General features: G+C 46.5%; 1 protein-coding gene across 2 annotated transcripts in view; it reads right to left on the reverse strand.

Moving 5' to 3' along the window:
• The window catches only part of LOC134342430 (serum response factor-like), a 71,764-nt gene that overhangs the window by 6,250 nt on the left and 40,108 nt on the right, over positions 1-25,406 (reverse strand). The window contains exons 3-6 of one of the 2 annotated variants that reach the window (XM_063040550.1): positions 7,533-7,773; positions 5,515-5,682; positions 2,833-2,979; positions 2,211-2,402 (exon numbers count right to left, since the gene is read on the reverse strand). In XM_063040550.1, the coding sequence (XP_062896620.1) occupies positions 2,211-2,402; positions 2,833-2,979; positions 5,515-5,682; positions 7,533-7,773 (748 nt within the window). The remainder of the gene's footprint in view (positions 1-2,210; positions 2,403-2,832; positions 2,980-5,514; positions 5,683-7,532; positions 7,774-25,406) is intronic. The other variant, XM_063040551.1, reaches the window with a different exon arrangement.

Raw genomic sequence — 25,406 nt, forward strand, 5'->3', positions numbered from 1 at the left:
CAGGAAATGGGAAGAGTGCTCCATCGTTCAAGATCCTGTTTGATTTTGTCAAATAACTATGTAAAGTTAGCTTTGAACAATTGATCAAATGTAAATGTGATGAATATGCCTAGGTAAACAAAACCTGTCTGCGACCATTCAAAGGGGAAAACACCCTGAGTGTCAGGTTCCTGCTGCAGATTCCCCAAAGGCGTAGTCTCTGATTTAGTAAAGTTGATTTTATAACCTGAAAAGGCGCTAAATGAAATGATGCATTGTATAAGGTGGTGCACTGATATAGCTGGGTTTGATAAGAAAATTAGAACATCATCCGCATACAATGTAATTTTATGTGACTTTAGTCCTCTGTCTGGAGCAGATATTTGGGGTCTTGCTGAATAGTCTCAGCCAATGGCTCGATCACTAGTGTGAAAAGTAGTGGTGACAAAGGGCAGCCCTGCCGACTGCCCCTGAAGATACTAAAATTATCCGACCTAATACCATTAGTAAGAATTGCAGCCAGAGGGCCATTGTAAAGAACCTTCACCCACTTAATAAAATTATTGCCCAAACCAAATCATTCTAAAGTTGAAAAAAGGCACGGCCATTCAACACCATCAAAGGCCTTTTCTGCATCTAAGGAAACCACCAAGCCATCCATTGCCTGTTGTTGACATGCCTGAATCACATTACATAATCTACTGATATTTTTAGATGATCTACAGCCTTTTACAAAACCCATTTGATCCTCTTTTATGATAAAAAGGTAACACAGTTTCTGATCGCAATGCTGAGTTTTTAGATAAGATTTTAAAGTCAACAGTTAACAATGAAATGGGCCTGGAGGAGGCACAGTCTTCAGGGCTCTTTCCTTTTTTAAGAATTAGGGAGATATTAGCTTCTCTCAGTGATGATAGGAGGAGACCACAGTTAAATGCATGAATAAACATGTTTAGCATAGGCTCTGATAATAACCCTGTGAACTCTTTATAGAATTCACTAGTGGATCCATCAGAACCAGGGGCCTCCTCACTTTGAAGCCGTCTACTATTCTTCATTTTATTAGCACTGTTCTCATGATTCAGACTTTTCAAGATCAAGTCCACAGCAATCACCAATTTGTCTGCTGTCTTCCTGTTTTTAACTGAGATGGTGTCCTATGCCTGACCTTCATTTGCGGACAGACCTCCTGTGCACTGCCTTGACCTTTCATCTTCCTTCTGACATACTGCACATGGACCTGACCTCTCACCTTCTTTCTGACGCCCTGCACACGGACCTGACCTCTAAACCTTCCTTCTGACATCCTGAACATGGACCTGACCTCTCACCTTCCTTCTGACATCCTGAACATGGACCTGACCTCTAAACCTTCCTTCCAACATCTGTACATGTGCCTAACATAGCTTCAGCTTGATAAGTTGAGCACAGGCCTGATCATTCACCTTCAGTCTGGCAGCCTTGCATTATCCCACACTCTTACCTTCTGTCAGACATCTGTCCATCAAATAGCAGCCCTTCGCCAACTACATCTGTCAGGGACACACTACCTGCAAGCCCCCCTCACCCAGACAAAGCTGGTAGAGCCATTCACTCACAGCTCCAGCTGTCTGGACTTGATCCCAACCTCCGGTTCTGCCACGTGGAGGTCACACATTTTCCTGTCCGGATTTCCTCCAACGTCCCAAAGGTGTGCACGTCAGCAGGTTAACTGGCTATTGTAAATTGCCCCTCACTATGCAGGTAAGTGGTAGAATTTGGAAGGGGAAAGTTACTTTGGAAATGGAGTCGCTATGTGAGCCAGGTTAGACGTGGCAAGTGGAAATACTCTCATTCTATCTTATGAGGAAATATGGAATTTACAAACATCATTTAGAAACACATCAGCGTTTAACTGGATCAAAACTCTGGAAATGCCTCCCGAACAGCTATGTGGGAGCACCTTCACCAGAGGATTGCAATAGTTCGAGAAGGTGGCTGAACCTTACCTTCTCAAAGCTAATTAGGGATGGTCAGTAAATGCTGGTTTCACCAAACATGTCCAGATCCCAAAAAATGAATAAATTAAAATAATAACTGCATTGGCAGGAGCACCTGAACCCAAACTACAGGGATAACATTGTCAACAGAGGCAGAACCATCACAGTAAAGGAATATGCATGTCCTCTCTATCCGACCTCACATGTCCAAACGACGTGTCAGCACCAGCGCCACCGCTCGGACCACCTTACCCTGCTCCTGCATCTGGCTGTGCGATACTTGCATCCCCGAAGACGGCTGCGAAAAGGCATTGAGAACAGCAAGTCCGTCTGACAGGCTGGGGCTGGAAGTGTACATAACTGTGCCGTGGGGACTCGGGTACATCACATGACTGGCCATTGAAGTGGGTGCAGACGAAGTGACGATTGTTGCTGGCAGCGTCACTGATGGAACAAGAGTGAAAGGAAATGATCACAGACTTGCAACTCGGAGAGAAAGGCTGGGGCAGGGATAGGGGGAAGGGGTGATGGGTTGGGAAAGCATGTGGGAGCTAGATAGTGTATAGTCAGGAGGACTGGGAAGACAGTGAGGGCAGGTATGTTAGAAAGGAGGGAATGGAGAAGGGATAGGGATGAAGGTGTGAGGAGAGGAGTAACAGCCGTGGAAGAATGGAGGGAGTAACAGTGTGAAGAATGGCGGTGTGCGATGGAGTAGACAGCTTGGGGGAGGTGAGCAGATGTCCAGGACAGAGGATAGGAAGGGTGTGTTGGGCCCGGGGGCAGAGAGCATGGGAGAGGGAATATGGGTTCAGTCGAAGTCTATATGTGCAGGGGGCTGGGACAGCAAAGAGAAGGAGGAGGCAGCAGTCCTTACTTGTCCCGCTAGTTGAGGCCTGAGAGATCTCGGAGTTGCTGTCACTGATGGTGGCTGTGTGCTGCGTTGACTGATGCACGCTGACCTGAGCCGGCGACTGGTGCAGCTGGATCGTCTGCAAGGGGACCTGCTGGGCCACGGCACCTCCTAGGCAGAGAGAAAAGCAGACGAGCAGCCATCAGGATTGACACCTCCCCCCAGGCGTGGCCTGTCCCCAGGAGGGATGAAGCACTCCTAAAGCCTTGGCTTTTCACTCCATCCTCCCTCACACATAAACACGACAGGAAAGGAGAAGAGCTGACAGGCACAAACTGCACACGGACTCACACCACACTCTGTACGCCCCCCGCACACCCTTCCATCGCACAGTGTGCATCCTGCACTTGCACAACACATCGGCTAAACCTTTCCTATCCATGTACCATCAAAATCTCCGCTGCTGTTTAAAGTTCATATTCCTTTACAATTGTAAAGTAAAACCACAGAGGGGGGATTTCCTCCTGAGCCTGCCTGTCTGTTCACCCACACTCCCTCTTTACACACATAACCCTGCCATTTTTCTTTCACGTCAATATCCCTTTCAAAAGGCGGCAATGACTCCATCACCCTTCTAATCGTTACTATAATTGCTTTCAGAGACATTCTCTCAACTCCCTCAGGTTTGCTGGTCACTTACCTTCAATCTATGCATTCAGCATTTCAACCCAGCCACTGAAAATGGCTTCTCTTTACCCTAGATCAGGGACTCTCAACCTTTTTTATGCCATGGATCAATGCCATTAAGCAAGGAGTGCACGGACCCCACTGCTCTAAATGAATCATCCATGAACTTAAATACTTCAATCAAAACTGTCAGATGTTTCCTCGAGAACAAAACTCTCAGTTTCTAGTCTATCCCAAACCCAAAACCCTAATCCAGGCAAGGAGTGCACTCCTGGCTTTGCTGCCTGTAAAATAGTCGGCTCTGTTTAAAATCATCAAGAACACAGAATGGGTCAATGCCCGCAGTTTGACTTCGCAGGACTGGGGAATCAAAAACTAGAGGGCACAGATTTAAAGTGAGGAGGAAGAGATTTAACAGGGATCAGAGGAACAATTATTTCACTGATAGGGTGGTCAGTGTCTGGAATGAACTGCCAGAGGAAGTGGTTGATGCAGGTACATCAATAATTTACATAGGTACATGGACAGGAAAAGTTTATATGGATACAGGATAAACACAGGTAAATGGGACGTGCTTAGAGGGGAATTTTGGCCAGGGTGGATGAGATGAGCCAAAGGGCCCGTTTTCATGCAGTGTGACAATGATTGTGGCCCTTCCATTCCCACAGGCACAGAGTATAGAAACGGGCTTCAGCCCATTGGGTCTGTGCTGCCCATCGAGCACCTGTCTGCACTAATGACATTTTCCAACACGACGCCCGCTGCTGTGGTGGACCATGAAGCAGCAGGTCTGTCAGTGAGAGTCTCTGCACAGACCACTCCCTCAAGCAGTGAATTCCAGGTACTAACTGCCCTCAGATGTAACAAAAATTTCCTCAAATCTTTTCCAAATCCCCTCTGTCAACTGGTTTTAATCTCCTGGGCAACAGGCTCATCTGCCCTATCTGTATCCTTCATAACTTTACGTAGCCATCCATCAGGTCACCCCCACCCGCACCCCCCCCCCACTCGAGCCTCTTCTGCCACGAAAGAAAACAAACCCAGTCTCTCATGACTGACTGAACCATTCCATGCCAGGCCACACGCTGGTGAATCTCCTCTGCATCCTCTCTGCAGTGTTGTGATCACAATGCACAAAGTCTGCAGCCGTGGGCTGAGGCTTTAGAGGAGCAGTGGCGTTTCTGACATTGCCAGACTCAATTCCAGGCCAACAGATTCCAGACTGCAGTTAAACTCAGTGCCAGAGGCAGGGGTTCAAACCCAATGCCTGGATGCTCAATACCAACGGGAATCAGGATGCTCCCTTCTGACAATCAGACACAGGATCTCTGACTGCTCCTCTCTCTGTGAATGCTGACTGGCCATTTCCAATATTTTCTGTTTTTGTGCCGAGCCCAGTGGGACCCTCTCTTTGTATCAGGCTCCCACCCCCGACTCAAGCAAATAAATGTGGCTGTCGCTTCAGTGCAGTGCTACCCAGTTGGAGATGTCACTTTTCACACCACACAAAAATCCAAGGCCCAGCATGCCCAGTTGCTTGACTCTGCTCTGTAGAGACTGGGAGAGGCAGCCCTGGGTCCAATCCCTGTGATTCCAGCAGTCAGCACCTGTCACAGACATCACACTAGAATCTTGCTGTGCAAATACAGCGCCACTACCACAGGGACCATGTAACTCAAGCACAAGAACGCAGTGGTAAAAATGCAAATCCTTCCCTAGGGCAGAAGCAGGGCAGCTGGTTGAGGGGGAGTGAGCACTAAAGGAGGTGGTACTCAGTAGTCAGACGGAGGTCCCACTATCAAACAGGGGCAGGGAGTGTCTATTACAACTGCGAGTCACCAGCTGCTCACAGGCTGATGTCTGCAGAGGCCTCAGTGCTTACATGGTATAGGACTCTGCTGGGGCAGGGCTAGGATTCCCTGGTGGGACAGGCCTGAGATTCTCTTCACTGCTCCCATCCATTCCCTGACCTAGCTCGGCCCCATGTCCCTCCCCCGCCCACTTGGGAACAACACTCGCCTGCAATGGAGACAATCTGACCGCTTGCGGACGCTGGGAAGCGAAAGACCGTCTGCTGTCCTGGCTGCGACTGCCCGCTCATCATCTGACCCTGCTGACCCTGGATGGTCAGTGAATGTTGCTGCAACTGACCAATCGGGATGGAGGGCGTCCCTGGCAGTGATGTGCCTGTCAGAGGGAAAACAGACAGTGAACCGAGCAGCTATGGAGGCAGCTCAGCTGGGGCAGGCAGGGGAAGGGGGCACAGTGGCACACTGTTAGTGAGGGGGTGTTTGGCGCTAAGGGAGGGGGGGATATAATCACTCCCCAACCCCTACAACTTTACTGAGGGAACGTACAACCACTGCAACTGAGGAACTGGGTTACTAACAGATCCCAAACCAGGAGATCAAGCACAGCTTGGTACGGCAATTCACAGAACACTACAGCACAGCACAATCCCTACAGTTCACGATGTTGTGACAACTATTTAAAATACTCTGAGATCAATCTAACACTTCCCTCCTGTATACCCTTCCATCTTTCTATCATCGATAAGCGTATCTAAGAGTTTCTTAAAAGTCCCTGATGTATCCAGGAATGCAATCAGGTGCAGAGGGTAGTGGACTATAGCCTGACCCATCACAGGCACTGTCCTCCCTCCCCACTATCGACAGAAAACCCTGGCTCAGGGCAGCAGTTATCATCAAGGATCCCGCCCGAGTCACGTTCTCTTCTCTCAGCTACTATCAGACAGGAGGTACAGAAGCCTGAAGTCCCACACCAATAGGTTCAGAAACATGCAATCCTGCACAACCCTAACCCTACCCCTGCAATGGAACACTATTGATCACCTACTCCACTACCAAGGACTTGTCTCTGACTGTCTTTATTTCTACAGCAAATCATTCATGATGGATGATTGAGAGGCCATAGGGAGAGTGGAGGAAATGTGAACTAATCTCCATCAGTAGAGGAAAACCTCTGGGCAAACCGATGAGAACATTGACTCTCGGCAATTCAAGACGTGTTAAAGCAAGTGGTTGCAAAGGTTATGGACTAAATGCCTCTTAAACATTGTATATCTGATTTTATCACCTCCCCTAGCAGTCCATTCCAGGCACCTAACATTCATAATTTAAAAACTTGCTTTCTACATCATTTTTAAACTTTTCTCCTTCTCACTTTAAACTTATGCCCTCTAGTATTTGATGTTCCCACACTAGGAAAAGGACTGTCTCTGTACCTGGTCTCTGTCTCTCATGATTTTACATGAGGTCTCCCTGAGTCTCCAGTGCTCCAGAGAAAACAATTCAAGTTTGTCCAGTCTCTTGGAGCTAACACACTCCAATCCCAGCAACGTGCTGGTGAGCTTCCTCACACCCTCTTTAACTTCTCATCCTTTAGTGGTGATTACAATGACCCATGACACTCCGAATGACACCTGAACAAAGTTTCATTTCTCTGCAACTTGACTTCCCAATTCAGAGCTCTGACCAATGAAGACCAGTTTGCGATATGCCTTCTGTATCACCCTATCCACTGGAGTTGTCACTTCCAGGAAACTATGGACTTGAACCACACCAGTGCTACCAATAGTCCGACTATTTACTGTAAACTTTCCTGTGTTTGATCCCCCCAGGTGCAGCACCTCACATTTGTGTGGATTAAACTCCTTCCATTTCTCCACTCATGGGGGTGGGGGAGGGGGGAGAGGGGGGTTTCACTTGACCCTCACTGACATCTGTACATCCACGCCACACCATCCGACCCACAGCACCAGCTCCAACACCCTCCCGCCCCCATTCCACACAGTCACAATCAACATGCGCTCTGGCCTGGCTCCCCCCACTCCACCCTTTGCTGCCCTCGACCTTCCCTCGTTGTGCCCACGGAGTGCACACCCCATCGACCATATCCTGCCAGTCGTCACCCACCCTCCCCATCGCTCACACCCACCTGACATGAGAGTCTCCCTACAGCCCCACCTTCCCACAGCCTGCCGGTCGTCACCCACCCTCCCCATCGCTCACACCCACCTGACATGAGAGTGAACCCGCTGGGAATCTGCACCATGCTGCCAGAGGTGCCGGTGACGGCAGGTTTGAAGACAGTGCCGTTGCTGTTGGTGATGGCAGTAACTGGAGCCAGATAATTGGTGATGGGGAAGCTGTGGCCAGTGCTAACCTGCAGGTTGGTGGAGGTGTTGGAGGCCAACTGGTTGACCCCCTTTGACCCGGGAACATTGGTCACAGTGAAGGTGGTTGGCTTCAGACTGTCCTGAGGGAGAAAGAGCAGCGTTAGTGTTGACCTGGGGAGAGATAGAGAAGCACAGACTAGGGAGGGAGGAAGTGTTTACATTGCTCTGACTCACACAACCCCACCAACACACAAACTACAGCTCTTCGCCACCCAATGCCCCAAATCCCCCCACAACACAGAGTGTAGACTCCCATGCAGGGTACAACATGGTGATACCCCAGAACGAAGCCCAGTCCAGAGTCGCAAACACCTGCTCACTCCTGTACCTGCATCCTTCAGCGCTGTGCCCATAACACCCATGGGTGCTCAAAGTTGTGCACCAATATCCTCAAGATCTGCTCACACAGTAGTCATGGGTACCATGGGTAGCCCTGTAACCATGTGATACAGGTGCACACACACCCTGTAACCATGTGATACAGGTGCACACACACCCCATGTAACCATGTGATACAGGTGCACACACACCCTGTAACCATGTGATACAGAACAGGTGCACACACACTCCCTGTAACCATGTGATACAGGTGCACACACCCCATGTAACCATGTGATACAGGTGCACACACACTCCCTGTAACCATGTGATACAGGTGCACACACACCCCATGTAACCATGTGATACAGGTGCACACACCCCCTGTAACGATGTGATACAGGTGCACACACACCCCATGTAACCATGTGATACAGGTGCACACACTCCCTGTAACCATGTGATACAGGTGCACACACCCCCTGTAACGATGTGATACAGGTGCACACACACCCCCTGTAACCATGTGATACAGGTGCACACACACTCCCTGTAACGATGTGATACAGGTGCACACACACCCTGTAACCATGTGATACAGGTGCACACACACCCTGTAACCATGTGATACAGGTGCATACACACCCTGTAACCATGTGATACAGGTGCACACACACCCCATGTAACCATGTGATACAGGTGCACACACACCCTGTAACCATGTGATACAGGTGCACACACACCCCATGTAACCATGTGATACAGGTGCACACACACTCCCTGTAACCATGTGATACAGGTACACACACACCCTGTAACCATGTGATACAGGTGCACACACACCCCATGTAACCATGTGATACAGGTACACACACACCCTGTAACCATGTGATACAGGTGCACACACACTCCCTGTAACCATGTGATACAGGTACACACACACCCTGTAACCATGTGATACAGGTACACACCCGCCCCCCCCATAACCATGTGATACAGGTGCACACACACCCTGTAACCATGTGATACAGGTACATACACCCCCTGTAACCATGTGATACAGGTGCACACACACCCCATGTAACCATGTGATACAGGTGCACACACACTCCCTGTAACCATGTGATACAGGTACACACACACCCTGTAACCATGTGATACAGGTGCACACACACACCCCATGTAACCATGTGATACAGGTGCACACACACTCCCTGTAACCATGTGATACAGGTACACACACACCCTGTAACCATGTGATACAGGTGCACACACACTCCCTGTAACCATGTGATACAGGTACACACCCGCCCCCCCCCCCATGTAACCATGTGATACAGGTGCACACACACCCCATGTAACCATGTGATACAGGTGCACACACACCCCATGTAACCATGTGATACAGGTGCACACACCCCCTGTAACCATGTGATACAGGTGCACACACACCCCCTGTAACCATGTGATACAGGTACACACACACCCTGTAACCATGTGATACAGGTGCACACACCCCCTGTAACCATGTGATGCAGGTGCACACACACTCCCTGTAACCATGTGATACAGGTACACACACACCCTGTAACCATGTGATACAGGTGCACACACACACCCTGTAACCATGTGATACAGGTGCACACACACCCTGTAACCATGTGACACAGGTATACACACACCCTGTAACCATGTGACACAGGTGCACACACACCCTGTAACCATGTGATAAAAGTACACACACACCCTGTAACCATGTGATACAGGTGCACACACACCCTGTAACCATGTGACACAGGTACACACACACCCTGTAACCATGTGATACAGGTGCACACACACACCCTGTAACCATGTGACACAGGTGCACACACACCCTGTAACCATGTGACACAGGTACACACACACTCTGTAACCATGTGATACAGGTACACACCCGCCCCCCCCCATAACCATGTGACAGAGGTTCACACACCCCTTTACCCCAATATTGGAAGAAGGGACACCTGTCTCCGTCATCAGCACTACCCAGCAGCCCATCTCCGTACCACCAGGAGCAGAGGAAGATTTATCCTCCCACCCATTTACAAAGTATCATTTAACAGTGCAGTTTAATCAAACACAGAGACAGAAATTTTTTTATATGTTTGCATATCAACACCAAATGAACCATGGTTTTGAATTGACTGCTCAGCGCTGCAGTCAGGTGACGTATGTGAAAGTTCTCACTAAACCATTGACAAATCAACCCAGAATCACAACACCGTACTTGAAACAGGAAAATGCTGGACACACTCTGCAGATGAGAACACATTGTCAATTTCTCTTTCCAGACGCTAGCTGGCCAGTTGTGGGGTGACAGCAGCTCCTGCTTTTATTTCTGGTTCCCAGCATCCACACACTGTTTTTCCTTGAATTACATGGCCCACAGACCACCAGGCCCACGCACGTACAGTCGGTAGGTATGGACAGATTTATTTGCTTTTTAAAATTATAATTTTATGCTCAAAAGGATGGTTTTAGGGACACAGAGGGGAGTTAGGGCTCAGTTTAACATTTAGGGACAGGGATAGAGGTCAGGCCAGAGTCCAAGTCTCTACTCCGCAGTTGAAGACCAGCAACACCAAAATGGGACAACCATGGTGGGAGGTCGGAGGTCAGTGGTCAGACCAGCAGAGAGAGAACGTTGAAGGAATATGTATGTATGTGACAGCCCAGGACCAAGGCAGACTCTGCTCTTTGCACACATAACATTCCATGTTATTTTTCCAGCAGCAGAGTGGTTTTATGATTTCTGCATCTGGAAAGGTCCAGATGTAGGAGGCTGGGCTTTTCTACCTGTGGAGAAATCTCTCTTGTGAACGGGACAAGTGGCTCAATAATGTAGATTCAAACACATGCACACACGTACACGCACACCAGTGGCCACGAGGTGTCTCAGACTACAGTAACATTTCCAAGGACACACTGGTTGATGGCCTTGCCTCTGGAATAATAATGGGAGGAGATAGCGTAACTGAGGGGCAGGTCAAAGTCAAAGGCCTCCTTTGGCCACTGTTCCTCCTGGGTCAGATTATCCTGGTATTGACAGTTGGGAGCAGCAGTCCTTCAGCACAGTGAGTGGCCAGTCTGGTCCTGACGGGACCACAACGCCCTGGAAAAGCGAGTGATCAGTGGGTTGGTCAGTGCTGTGTCCAGGGTAGACAGGGGCATTAGGGCAGTGCTGAGTGACCCTGCCCAGCAAACCGAAACAGTGATTGGTTCTGACATTCCAACCCAATGCCAATCTTCCCCCGGACATCAGGATCCTGGGCAGCTGTGGGCTGGTACTCCAGAGCACTTTTGGTGGTGGTGGGGGCAATGAGAAAAATCACCGGTTCAATACGAAAGCAGACAGAGGAATTAATGTTTCCAGTGGGAAGCTCCAGCACAACAGATCCAGACCTGTCAGCATCATCATCAGGAAGTAAGTACTGAGAAAGGAGAGAATCTGGAACCTTCCACCACTCCCCCCCCCCCACTGAGAGAGGGTGTCAGGTTATATTGAACCCTGAAGGTGTATGGAGTGGGGCACCAACACCCAGGGCCAGTCACCAAGTGCGCTGCACTGCACAGGGGCAAGGTTGCAGACGATCAGACGATGCCTGCTCCACACCAGAGGGACAGGGTAGGAGCTGACATTTGGATTGAAAACCCTGATTACAGAGTTAATCATTCCCCTAAAAGAGAAATGGAAACCTACATCTGTCTGGCACTTTTCTCAGCTTCAAAACACCGCTGGGCAACAGATGGGATTCCTCATCACAGAGTAATCTGGTGTGGGACAGGACCTGACTGCATGGTGGGTGCCAACACAGTTGGTCGACTCAAATCACCGCCCCCCCCAGACAGCAAGGAGACCCACGAACCACAGTGTTCCCCTCAGACATTCACCCTGGTGCAGGTACAAACCACCCTGCAAGATCTCACACACCCTGGCTGGTCAAGTGAGATGTTGGGCCAGGCCAGGGGAAAGATTATCTGGACTGCCTTCTCCTTCTGTGACAGCAATATAAACCAAGGTCGCCCAGCCCTTGACTCTGCTCTAGCATTCAGTAAGATTACAGCTGATCCAACCTTGGTCTCAGCATCATTTTCTTACTTCCTCCCTCAAGTCACCCGTCGTTCAAATATCAACCAGTCCACCGTGCATTATATTCACAGACTTCCCGGGAACAGCATCCCAAATACAGTAGGGTGCAGCTGTTAGACCATCAGTTAATCAGGGCAGCCACTTATTTGGGACAACTTTTAAAGAACAAAAGCTAATTAAGAAAATAGCCAGGATTCCCTTAGCTTATTTGGGACACTCAGCTGCTTAATTGGGACAGCAGACTGCTGCCGAACAGTTTCAAACTAGTGTCAGTTGCGTGCACTTGTGCAAATTGGACATTTCATCGTGATTAGAGCAAACACATTTTAAACAGCGTCACTTGCATGTGCTTGTTTGGGCCTACGGACACTGATTGAAAAACCAGTGATTTTTAATCATTTAGCTTTTTTATTTTGACTTTAAAAAAAAATCAGAACCCTTGCCAAAATGCCACAAAAAGTTTTGACACTGGCTGAAGGCAGTCCATTCTCTGCACTAGGTGTCTGCTGATTTTGTTCATTTACAGTTAATCAAAACATCACAGCAGTGTTCACTGGACGAGTTTCTCTGTCAATCTGCTGATTTTGTTCATTTACAGTCAAGCAAAACATCACAGCAGTGTTCACTGGATGAGTTTCTGTCAATAACAACTAGGAACTAATTCAGTTTTTTTTAAAAACAGTAGCTCTGGTGGTGTTCTAATTTGTTCATTTTTTTTCTTCAGCGGTTTGATCGAGGCACAACTGAGCAGTGTTCTGTACTGGGTGTCGGCTGTGGGACGTCCGGGAGGCTCCCAGCCTGCCGGGTGGCCACATCTGCGTCGAGCTGCAGCTCCTTAGGGACCACGTTAGGGAACGAGAGAAGCAGCTCAATGACCTTCATCCGATCAGGGAAAGTGAGGTGACAGATAGGAGCTATAGGCAAGTAATCACACCAGAGCCAACAGTACTCCTGTTTCAGTACTATGTGGGGGGTGGGGGGGAGAAACGACCTACCTGGGGGAAGCAACAGGGTTGTTGTGCTGGGAGATTTTAACTTCCCAAATATCATTTGGCATCTCCCTAGAGTGAGGGGTTTAGATGGGCTTGAGTTTGTTAGGTGTGTTCAGGAACGTTTCCAGACACAATATGTAGATAAACCTACAAGAGCAGAAGCTGTGCTCAATCTGGTATTGGGAAAAGAACCTGTAGGTGTAAGGTCTCTCAGCGGGAGAGCATTTTGGAGATAACAATCACAATTCTATCTCCTTTCCCATAGCATTGGAGAGGGTTGGGAACAGACAAGCTTCTCCTCTACTGTAATGCCTGTCCACGGCCTCCTCTACTGTCAAGATGAAGCCACACTCAGGTTGGAAGAACAACACCCTGTATTCCGTCTGGGTAGCCTCCAACCTGATGGCATGAACATCGACTTCTCTAACTTCCGCTAATGCCCCACCTCCCCCTCATACCCCATCCGTTATTTATTTATATACACACATTCTTTCTCTCACTCTCCTTTTTCTCCCTCTGAATATACCCCTTGCCCATCCTCTAGGTCCCCCCCCCTTGTCTTTCTCCCCAGGCCTCCTGTCCCATGATCCTCTCGTATCCCCTTTGCCATTCACCTGTCCAGCTCTTGGCTCCATCCCTCCCCCTCCTGTCTTCTCCTATCATTTTGGATCTCCCCCTCCCCCTCCAGCTTTCAAATCTCTTACTACCTCTTCTTTCAGTTAGTCCTGACGAAGGGTCTCGGCCTGAAACGTCGACTGTACCTCTTCCTCGAGATGCTGCCTGGCCTGCTGTGTTCACCAGCAGCTTTGATGTGTGTTGCAGGAAAGCATTTAATTGGAGTAAGGGGAAATATGAAGCTATCAGGCAGGAACTTGGAAGCATAAATTGGGTACAAGTTCTCAGGGAAACGTACGTCAGAAATGTGGCAAATGTTTAGGGGATATTTGCGTGGTGTTCTGCACAGGTACGTTCCAATGAGACAGGGAAAGGATGTTGAAAATCTGGTCAAGAAGAAAAGCTTATGAAAGGTTCAAAAAAAAAACTAGGTAATGACGGAGACCTAGAAAATTATAAGGCTAGCAAGAGATCGAGAATCCTGGATGATCTGTTGCCTCACTGATGCCAAGGTCCGCGATATCTCAGATCCAGTTCTCGGTATTCTCAAGAGGGACGGTGAGCACCGGATGTCGTGATCCATGTAGGGACCAATGACATGGGTAGGAAGAGTGAGGAGGTCCTGAAAGGTGAGTTTAGGGAGTTAGGCGCCAAGTTAAAGGACAGGATCTCCAGGATAGTAATCTCAGGATGGCTACCAGTGCCACCTGCGGGCGGGTTTAGAAACAGTAAGATAGCGCAGATCAACACATGGCTGAAGACATGGTGCAGGAGGGAGGGCTTCAGATTTATAGATAATTGGGCAGTTTTCCAGGGAAGGTGGGACCTGTTCCGGCGGGACGGTTTACATCTGAACTGGAGGGGGACAAATATTCTTGCAGGTAGGTTTGCTAGAGAGGCTCTGGTGGATTTAAACTAGATACAAAGGGGGGAAGGGAACCAGAGTGTAAGAACAGATGTAGGGAAGAAGGAAAAAAAAGAAAATAGTAAAGTTGTTTGCACCGTTAGTGATAAACAGAGAGTAAGTGGAGGAAAATTTCTTAAATGCATTTATTTTAATGCTAGGAGCATTATAAGAAAGGTGGATGAGCTTAAAGCATGGATTGATACCTGGAGGTATGATGTGGTAGCTATTAGTGAAACATGGCTACAGGAGGGGTGTGATTGGCAACTAAATATTCCTGGATTTAATTGCTTCAGGTGTGATAGAATCGGAGGGACAAGAGGGGGAGGTGTTGCATTGCTTGTCAGAGAAAATATTACAGCGGTGCTCTGGCAGGATAGATTAGAGGGCTCGTCCAGGGAGGCTATTTGGGTGGAATTGAGGAATGGGAAAGGTGTAGTAACTCTTATGGGGGTGTATTATAGAGCACCAAATGGGGAGCGAGAATTGGAGGAGCAAATTTGTAAGGAGATAGCAAATATTTGTAGTAAGCACAAGGTTGTGATTGTGGAAGATTATAATTTTCCACACATAGACTGGGAAGCCCATACTGTAAAAGGGCTGGATGGTTTGAAGTTTGTAAAATGTGTGCAAGATAGTTTTTTGCAGCAATACAGAGGTACCAACGAGAGAACGGACAGTGTTGGATCTCCTGTTAGGGAATGAGACAGGTCAGGTGACAGAGGTTTGTGTTGGGGAGCACTTCGGGTCCAGTGATCACAATGCTATTAATTTCAATATAATTATGGAGAAAGATAGAGCTGGACCCAGGGTTGAGACTTTTGATTGGAGAAGGGCTAACTTTGAGGAGATGTGAAAGGATTTAGGAGGAGTGGATTGGAACAATTTGTTTTATGGGAAGAATGTAATAGAGAAATGGAGGTCATTTAAAGGTGAAATTTTGAGAGTACAGAATTTTTATGTTCCTGTTAGGTTGAAAGGAAAGGTTAAAGGTTTGAGAGAGCCATGGTTTTCAAGGGATATTGGAAACTTGGTTCGGAAAAAGAGAGACATCTACGATAAATATAGGCAGCATGGAGTAAATGAGGTGCTCGAGGAATATAAAGAATGTAAAAAGAATCTTAAGAAAGAAATTAGAAAAGCTAAAAGAAGATATGTGGTTGCTTTGAAAGTAAGGTGAAAATAAATCCCAAGGGTTTCTACCATTATATTAATAGCAAAAGGACAGTGAGGGATAAAATTGGTCCCTTACAGCAGGAGTCCCCAACCTTTTTTGCACTGTGGACTGGCAAACCTGGGGTGGGGGGGGGGTGGTGTAGGGTTGCCAATGGACAAGAGTAGCAGTCAAATACGTTGTATTTACCTCGAGAAAGACTACAATGACCATGAAGACTTGCACAGGCACCTGTGTGCACATGCGTGACTTACGCATGCGTGTACGTGCCGATTTTTTTCTACAAATCGTTTTTGGCAATTCTGTTTGGGGGGGGTATTAATCACGACTGGAATATAGGTGATAAGTGGCTAATACACTCAATTTCGTTTCTAAAATGAGTTATCTGACGAATTTAATATTAAACACACAGCGCATATTTCCCTCACATCAATATAGCGATAAGTCAATTGTCAGGGGAGGACAGGGGAACTTGAACTAAGCGTTGAACGAACTTCCAGTAGAAGTGGTAGAGGCAGGTTCGATATTATCACTTAAAGAAAAATTGGATAGGTATATGGACAGGAAAGGAATGGAGTGTTAAGGGCTGAGTGCAGGTCAGTGGGACTAGGTGAGAGTAGCGTTCGGCACAGACTAGAAGGGCCGAGATGGCCTGTTTCCCTGCTGAAATTGTTATATGGTTATGTAAGTCACTTATCAGTCAACAGCATCATAACATTTTAAGTAACATTTGGATATTAAAACACAGAGCACATATTTTCCCCATATGAACATATAAAATCATTGCAACACACAAATATCGCTGCATCAGTGGGAGCCCTGGGCTTGTTTTCCTGCAACAAGATGGTGCCATCAAGGGGTGATGGGAGACAGCGATACTCGAACGGGGTTCCTTATGTCCAGTCTATTTCGCAATTTAGTTTTCATTGCATTCATTGCAGAAAACTCCGCTTCGCAGAAGTAAGGTGGAAATGGAAGCAACGTTTTCAGTGCTTTCGTGGCTATCTCAGGATATTCAGCCTTGACTTTGATCCAGAATGCCGGCAGAGATGTTATGTCAAACATACTTTTCAGCCCGCCGTCATTTGCAAACTCAAGGAGTTGATCTCCTTCCCGCGCTGACATGGATGACGCGCAGGTAATGGCCTCGCGTGCGTTCAAGCTCAACAGTGGGCTTGACAGGGAATGAGGAAAGGTGCAGCTGACTCCTATTGCCAAATCATATCACTTCCTCGCAGCCCGGTAGCACTTGCTGTAAGGCCCAGTAGTTGGGGACCACTGCCTTGGAGAATCAGAGTGGATGGCTATGTGTGGAGCCAAAGGAGATGGGGGAAAATTCTGAACAATTTCTTTTCTTTGGTATTCACTGAGGAGAAGGATATTGAATTGTGTAAGATAAGGGAAACAGGTAGGGAAGTTATGGAAACTATGATGATTAAAGAAGAGTAAGTACTGGAGCTTTTAAGGAATATAAAAGTGGATAAGTCTCCAGGTCCTGACAGGATATTCCCTAGGACCTTGAGGGAAGTTAGTGTGGAAATAGCAGGGGCTCTGACAGAGATATTTCAAATGTCATTAGAAACGGGGATGGTGCCAGAGGATTGGCGAATTGCTTATGTTGTTCCATTGTTTAAAAAGGGTTGTAAGGGTAAACCTGGCAATTATCGGCCTGTGAGTTTGACGTCATTGGTGGGTAAATTGATGGAAAGTATTCTTAGAGATGGTATATATAATTATCTGGATAGACAGGGTCTGATTAGGAACAGTCAACATGGATTTGTGCGTGGAAGGTCCTGTTTGACAAATCTTAGTGAATTTTTTGAAGAGGTTACTAGGAAAGTTGACGAGGGTAAAGCGGTGGATGTTGTCTATATGGACTTCAATAAGGCCTTTGACAAGGTCCCACACGGAAGGTTAGTTAGGAAGGTTCAATCATTAGGCATTAATATGGAAGTAGTAAAATGGATTCAGCAGTGGCTGGATGGGAGATGCCAGAGAGTGGTGGTGGATAACTGTTTGTCAGTTGGAGGACGGTGACCAGTGGTGTGCCTCAGGGATCTGTACTGGATCCAATGTTATTTGTCATATACATTAATGATCTGGATGATGGGGTGGTAAATTGGATTAGTAAGTATGCAGATGATACTAAGATAGGTGGCGTTGTGGATAATGAAGTAGGTTTTCAAAGCTTGCAGAGAGAGTTAGGCCAGTTAGAAGAGTGGGCTGAAAGATGGCAGATGGAGTTTAATGCTGATAAATGTGAGGTGCTACATTTTGGTAGGACTAATCAAAATAGGACATACATGGTAAATGGTAGGGCATTGAAGAATGCAGTAGAACAGAGGGATCTAGGAATAATGGTGCATAGTTCCCTGAAGGTGGAATCTCATGTGAATAGGGTGGTGAAGAAAGCTTTTGGTATGCTGGCCTTTATAAATCAGAGCATTGAGTATAGGAGTTGGGATGTAATGTTGAAATTGTACAAGGCATTGGTGAGGCCAAATTTGGAGTATTGTGTACAGTTTTGGTCACCAAATTATAGGAAAGATGCCAACAAAATAGAGTACAGAGAAGATTTACTAGAATGTTACCTGGGTTTCATCACCTAAGTTACAGAGAAAGGTTGAACAAGTTGGGCCTTTATTCTTTAGAACATAGAAGGTTGAGGGGGGACTTGATAGAGGTATTTAAAATTATGAGGGGAATAGATAGAGTTGACGTGGATAGGCTTTTTCCATTGAGAGTAGGGGAGATTCAAACAAGAGGACATGAGTTGAGAATTACAGGGCAAAAGTTTAGGGGTAACATGAGGGGGAACTTCTTTACTCAGAGAGTGGTAGCTATGTGGAACGAGCTTCCGGCAGAAGTGGTTGAGGCAGGTTCGATGGTGTCATTTAAAGTTAAATTGGACAGCTATATGGACAGGAAAGGAATGAAGGTTTATGGGCTGAGTGCTGGTCGGTGGGACTAGGTGAGAGTAAGAGTTCGGCACGGACTAGAAGGGCTGAGATGGCCTGTTTCCGTGCTGTAATTGTTATATGGTTATAGCAGGAAGGAGATTAAGAATGAAATTAGGAGAGCCAGAGGGCGCCATGAGAAGGCCTTGGCAAGCAGGATTAAGGAAAACCCCCTAAGTATGTGAAGAGCAAGAGAATAAAATGTGAGAGAATAGGACCAATCAAGTGTGACAGTGGAAAAGTGTGTATGAAACCGGAGGAAATAGCAGAGGTACTTAATGAATACGTTGCTTCAATATTCACTATGGAAAAGGATCTTGGCGATTGTAGGGATGACTTACAGCGGACTGAAAAGCTTGAGCATATAGACATTAAGAAAGAGGATGTGCTGGAGCTTTTGGAAAGCATCAAGTTGGATAAGTCGCTGGGACCAGAAAAGATATACCCCAGGTTACTGTGGGAAGCAAAGGAGGAGATTGCTGAGTCTCTGGCAATAATCTTTGCATCAACAACAGGATGGGAGAGGTGCCGGAGGATTGGAGGGTTGCAGATGTTGTTCCCTTATTCAAAAGTGGGAGGGGGAGAGGGAGATCCGAAATGATAGGAGAAGACAGGAGGGGGAAGGGATGGAGCCAAGAGCTGGACAGGTGATTAGCAAAGGGGATATGAGAGGATCATGGGACAGACAGGGCCCATGATCCTCTCATATCCCTTTTGCCAATCACCTGTCCAGCTCTTGGCTCCATCCCTCCCCCTCCTGTCTTCTCCTATCATTTTGGATCTCCCCCTCCCGCTCCCACATTCAAATCTCTTACTAGCTCTTCCTTCAGTTAGTCCTGATGAAGGGTCTCGGCCTGAAACATCGACTGTACCTCTTCCTATAGATGCTGCCTGGCCTGCTGCGTTCACTAGCAGTTTTTGTGTGTGTTAAATGAAAAACCACACACGATAAACAAACCAATGTGCAAAAGACACTGAAAATACAAAAAGAAATAAAACTAATAAAAATAATAAATAAATAGGAATTAATTTCAAGAACACAGGCTGAAGAGTCCTTAAAATGAGCCCATGAATTGGGGAATCAGTTCAATGTTGGGGTGAGTGAAGTTCTGTACACAGTCCATCACATCACTGCTGCTTTGCCTCGCTTTTATAGACCGTGTCCATGTGTATTACTGTCAGAATAAAAGGCAAGGATAATGCACTGAGGGAACCTTTATTTTTGAGATATTGAGGCCATAGTTAAAAAGGAGGTACATAGTAGGTACAGGCAGAAAAGAGCAAATGGGAATTTGAGGTCTATAAGAAATGCAAGAGAACACAACAGGGAAATCAGGAGGGCTAAAAGAAGGTACAAGGTTGTTCTAGCAGACAAGGTGAAGGAGAATCCCAAGGGCTTCTACAGATATATTGAGCGTGAAAGAATAGCAAGAGACAAAATTGGTCCTCTGGAAGCCCAGTGTTCATCAATGCATGGAGCCGAAAAAGATGGGGATTTGGAAAAATGGGCTTTAAAAAAAAAATAGCAGATGGAATTTAATGCAGACAAGTGTGAGGTGTTGCATGTTGGGAGAACAAACGAGGGTATGACTTGTTTGGTGAGAGGTAGGACAATGAGGATTACAGAACAGAGGGATCTGGGAACACAGATCCATAATTCCTTTAAAGTGGTGTCACAGATAGATATGGTCATAAAGAAAACCTCTAGCATGTTAGCCTTCATAAATCAACCGGAACATTATGTTGAAGCTGTCTGGTCTCTGCAAAGAGTGATTAATCATTTCTACACCCTCTCTACCTTAATGTGTAATGATGAGAACCGTAGACAATATTCCAGGTCCAGTCTCACCAATGTTTTGTACAGCTGCAATATGACATCTCAACTCTTGCACTCAGTGCCCCCAGTCATGAGGAAGATTGTCCAAGGATGCAGCAGAGTACAGATTAGGTGGGGAAATGGAAGGAGTTTAATCCACACAAATGTGAGGTGCTGCACCTGGGGGGATCAAACACAGGAAAGTTTACAGTAAATAGTCGGACTATTGGTAGCACTGGTGTGGTTCAAGTCCATAGTTTCCTGAAAGTGACAACTCCGGTGGATAGGGTGATACAGAAGGCATATCGCAAACTGGTCTTCATTGGTCAGAGCTCTGAATTGGGAAGTCAAGTTGCAGAGAAATGAAACTTTGTTCAGGTGTCATTCGGAGTGTCATGGGTCATTGTAATCACCACTAAAGGATGAGAAGTTAAAGAGGGTGTGAGGAAGCTCACCAGCACGTTGCTGGGATTGGAGTGTGTTAGCTCCAAGAGACTGGACAAACTTGAATTGTTTTCTCTGGAGCACTGGAGACTCAGGGAGACCTCATGTAAAATCATGAGAGACAGAGACCAGGTACAGAGACAGTCCTTTTCCTAGTGTGGGAACATCAAATACTAGAGGGCATAAGTTTAAAGTGAGAAGGAGAAAAGTTTAAAAATGATGTAGAAAGCAAGTTTTTAAATTATGAATGTTAGGTGCCTGGAATGGACTGCTAGGGGAGGTGATAAAATCAGATATACAATGTTTAAGAGGCATTTAGTCCGTAACCTTTGCAACCACTTGCTTTAACACGTCTTGAATTGCCGAGAGTCAGTGTTCTCATCGGTTTGCCCAGAGGTTTTCCTCTACTGATGGAGATGAGTTCACATTTCCTCCACTCTCCCCATGTCCCCTCAATCATCCATCATGAATGATCAGAACTGTCTGTACTGGGCTAAACACCTAACAACAGAGGGATACAGACCATTTGCAGGGAGATGAGATTACTTTATATTAACATCACGGTCAGCACAGACATGAAGTCTGAAGGGCTTTTTCCTGTGCTATACTGTTCGAGCAAATGGCAACCCTTTCATGTGTGGAAACAACCTAGTGAACCTGCCTCCAATGCATCAACATTCTTCTTTAAATTGATGCAAGTCTACGGCATGCTGTAATGCTGCATTAAAACTCCCTCTTCTTTTAGAGCCCAACTCTACAGTAAAGGACATCATTCCCAACAGCCTTCCTAATTACTCACTGTACCTGCACACTAATCTTTTTGTTCCAGGCGTTAAGACTGCCAGATCTTTGTACCACAACATTGTCATCTCACAGCCTTTAAACCATCACTTGCTTTTTCCATTCTTCCTTCCAGTTAGCAAAAACGTTACATTTACCACATAACACTACAATTGCCAATTTCTTACCCATTCATTGAACCGATCTGAATCCTTCTGCATCCTTGTCAGGACTTGCTACCTTCTAGCACGAGAACCAGTACACCTACACCCTTCATCCAAGTTAAGGCCCCCATCACGGTGGCACCCACTAGCCAGACTGCCAGCCCAAAAATGTCCTATTGATCCTGATTCTTGCTTCTGATTGTTTTTCGTGCCAATATTCCTCCTAGCCCCATGCACTTAAACCTTTAACATGGCACACCCATAGTGAATGACTTCAGGAAATACAAATATATCATATCCACTGGTTTTCCCCTTCATTGTTACATCCCCAAACTACAGAAAGATTCATGCAGGAACAGTCTAAATGGGTGACTGATGCTTTCTGTGGGCTAAAGATCCTGTTTTAATACTGTAGAACTCTACTATTCCAACTGCAGGAAATTGTCAGAGTTTCCCTTCCCAAAAACCATGCTGACTATACCTTGGAGTTTGCACAATGCTCTTCGAGTAATAAATTCCTACAAATGTTAAGCCACTTGCCATGTTAAGCCACTTGCCATGAGCTTTCTCATCGTCTCCCCCTCCTCTCTCATATGGTTGTCACATTTGCCACTTTCCAGACCCCTGGCACTTCTCCAGACTCCAGGGAGATGATCACCAACATAGAAACATAGAAAATAGGTGCAGGAGTAGGCCATTCGGCCCTTCGAGCCTGCACCGCCATTTATTATGATCATGGCTGATCATCCAACTCAGAACCCTGTACCAGCCTTCCCTCCATACCCCCTGACCCCCGTAGCCACAAGGGCCATATCTAACTCCCTCTTAAACATAGCCAATGAACTGGCCTCAACAGTTTCCTGTGGCAGAGAATTCCACAGATTCACCACTCTCTGTGTGAAGAAGTTTTTCCTAATCTCGGTCCTAAAAGGCTTCCCCTCTATCCTCAAACTGTGACCCCTCGTTCTGGACTTCCCCAACATCGGGAACAATCTTCCTGCATCTAGCCTGTCCAATCCCTTCAGGATCTTATACGTTTCAATCAGATCCCCCCTCAATCTTCTAAATTCCAATGAGTACAAGCCCAGTTCATCCAGTCTTTCTTCATATGAAAGTCCTGCCATCCCAGGAATCAATCTGGTGAACCTTCTTTGTACTCCCTCTATGGCAAAGATGTCTTTCCTCAGATTAGGGGACCAAAACTGCACACAATACTCCAGGTGTGGTCTCACCAAGGTCTTGTACAACTGCAGTAGTACCTCCCTGCTCCTGTACTCGAATCCTCTCGCTATAAATGCCAGCATACCATTCGCCTTTTTCACCGCCTGCTGTACCTGCATGCCCACTTTCAGTGACTGGTGTATAATGACACCCAGGTCTCGTTGCACCTCCCCTTTTCCTAATCGGCCACCATTCAGATAATAATCTGTTTTCCTATTTTTGCCACCAAAGTGGATAACTTCACATTTATCCACATTAAATTGCATCTGCCATGAGTTTTCCCACTCACCCAACCTATCCAAGTCACCCTGCATCCTCTTAGCATTCTCCTCACTGCTAACACTGCCACCCAGCTTCGTGTCATCCGCAAACTTGGAGATGCTGCATTTAATTCCCTCATCCAAGTCATTAATATATATTGTAAACAACTGGGGTCCCAGCACTGAGCCTTGCGGTACCCCACTAGTCACTGCCTGCCATCCTGAAAAGGTCCCGTTTATTCCCATTCTTTGCTTCCTGTCTGCTAACCAATTCTCCACCCACACCAATACCTTACCCCCAATACCGTGTGCTTTAAGTTTGCACACTAATCTCCTGTGTGGGACCTTGTCAAAAGCCTTTTGAAAATCCAAATATACCACATCCACTGGTTCTCCCCTATCCACTCTACTAGTTACATCCTCAAAAAATTCTATGAGATTCGTCAGACATGATTTTCCTTTCACAAATCCATGCTGACTTTGTCCGATCATTTCACCGCTTTCCAAATGTGCTGTTATCACATCCTTGATAACTGACTCCAGCAGTTTCCCCACCACCGACGTTAGGCTAACCGGTCTATAATTCCCCGGTTTCTCTCTCCCTCCTTTTTTAAAAAGTGGGGTTACATTAGCCACCCTCCAATCCTCAGGAACTAGTCCAGAATCTAACGAGTTTTGAAAAATTATCACTAATGCATCCACTATTTCTTGGGCTACTTCCTTAAGCACTCTAGGATGCAGACCATCTGGCCCTGGGGATTTATCTGCCTTCAATCCCTTCAATTTACCTAACACCACTTCCCTACTGACATGTATTTCACTCAGTTCCTCCATCTCACTGGACCCTCTGTCCCTTACTATTTCTGGAAGATTATTTATGTCCTCCTTAGTGAAGACAGAACCAAAGTAATTATTCAATTGGTCTGCCATGTCCTTGCTCCCCATAATCAATTCACCTGTTTCTGTCTGCAGGGGACCTACATTTGTCTTTACCAGTCTTTTCCTTTTTACATATCTATAAAAGCTTTTACAGTCCGTTTTTATGTTCCCCGCCAGTTTTCTCTCATAATCTTTTTTTCCCCTTCCTAATTAAGCCCTTTGTCCTCCTCTGCTGAACTCTGAATTTCTCCCAGTCCTCAGGTGAGCCACTTTCTCTGGCTAATTTGTATGCTACTTCTTTGGAATTGATACTATCCCTAATTTCTCTTGTCAGCCACGAGTGCACTACCTTCCTTGATTTATTCTTTTGCCAAACTGGGATGAACAATTGTTGTAGTTCATCCATGCAACCTTTAAATGCTTGCCATTGCATATCCACCGTCAATCCTTTAAGTGTCATTTGCCAGTCTATCTTAGCTAATTCACATCTCATACCTTCAAAGTTACCCCTCTTTAAGTTCAGAACCTTTGTTTCTGAATTAACTATATCCACCATCTCTGCAGCCACTTCCTTTAACACACCAAGGCACGATCATCAGCCCAAAGTATGTGGACAGACTTGGAATGTTTTCTTTGTAGCATTGAGGGGGCTGGACAACCAAATACAAAATTACAATTGGCATGAATAGGGTAAATAGTATTTTTCCCAGGGTAGAAATGTCAAATTAAGATGAGAAGGGAGAAGTCTAAAGGAGATATGAAGGGCAATTCTCTTTTTCATCACAGCAGAGGGGAAGAGCGAGCAGATTTCTAAAAAGCATGTGATTGGCTAAGTGTGTGGCACCTCAGCTAATAAAACAAAGGTAGGGTACGGCGGAGTGGCCATCGTGAGTGGCAAGGAGGCATGGGTTAGTAGCAGATAAAATGGCATCTACAGAGAGGAATAAAGTCAACATTTTGGACCGGGAACCTTCATCAGGATTGGAGAGGAAGAGGGAAGAAGTCAGAATAAAAGAGTGGGGGCAGGAGAGGGGGAAAGGAATTAGTAGGTGATAAG

This window comes from Mobula hypostoma, chromosome 2, assembly GCF_963921235.1.
Source record: "Mobula hypostoma chromosome 2, sMobHyp1.1, whole genome shotgun sequence".
Taxonomy (NCBI): Eukaryota; Metazoa; Chordata; class Chondrichthyes; order Myliobatiformes; family Myliobatidae; genus Mobula; species Mobula hypostoma.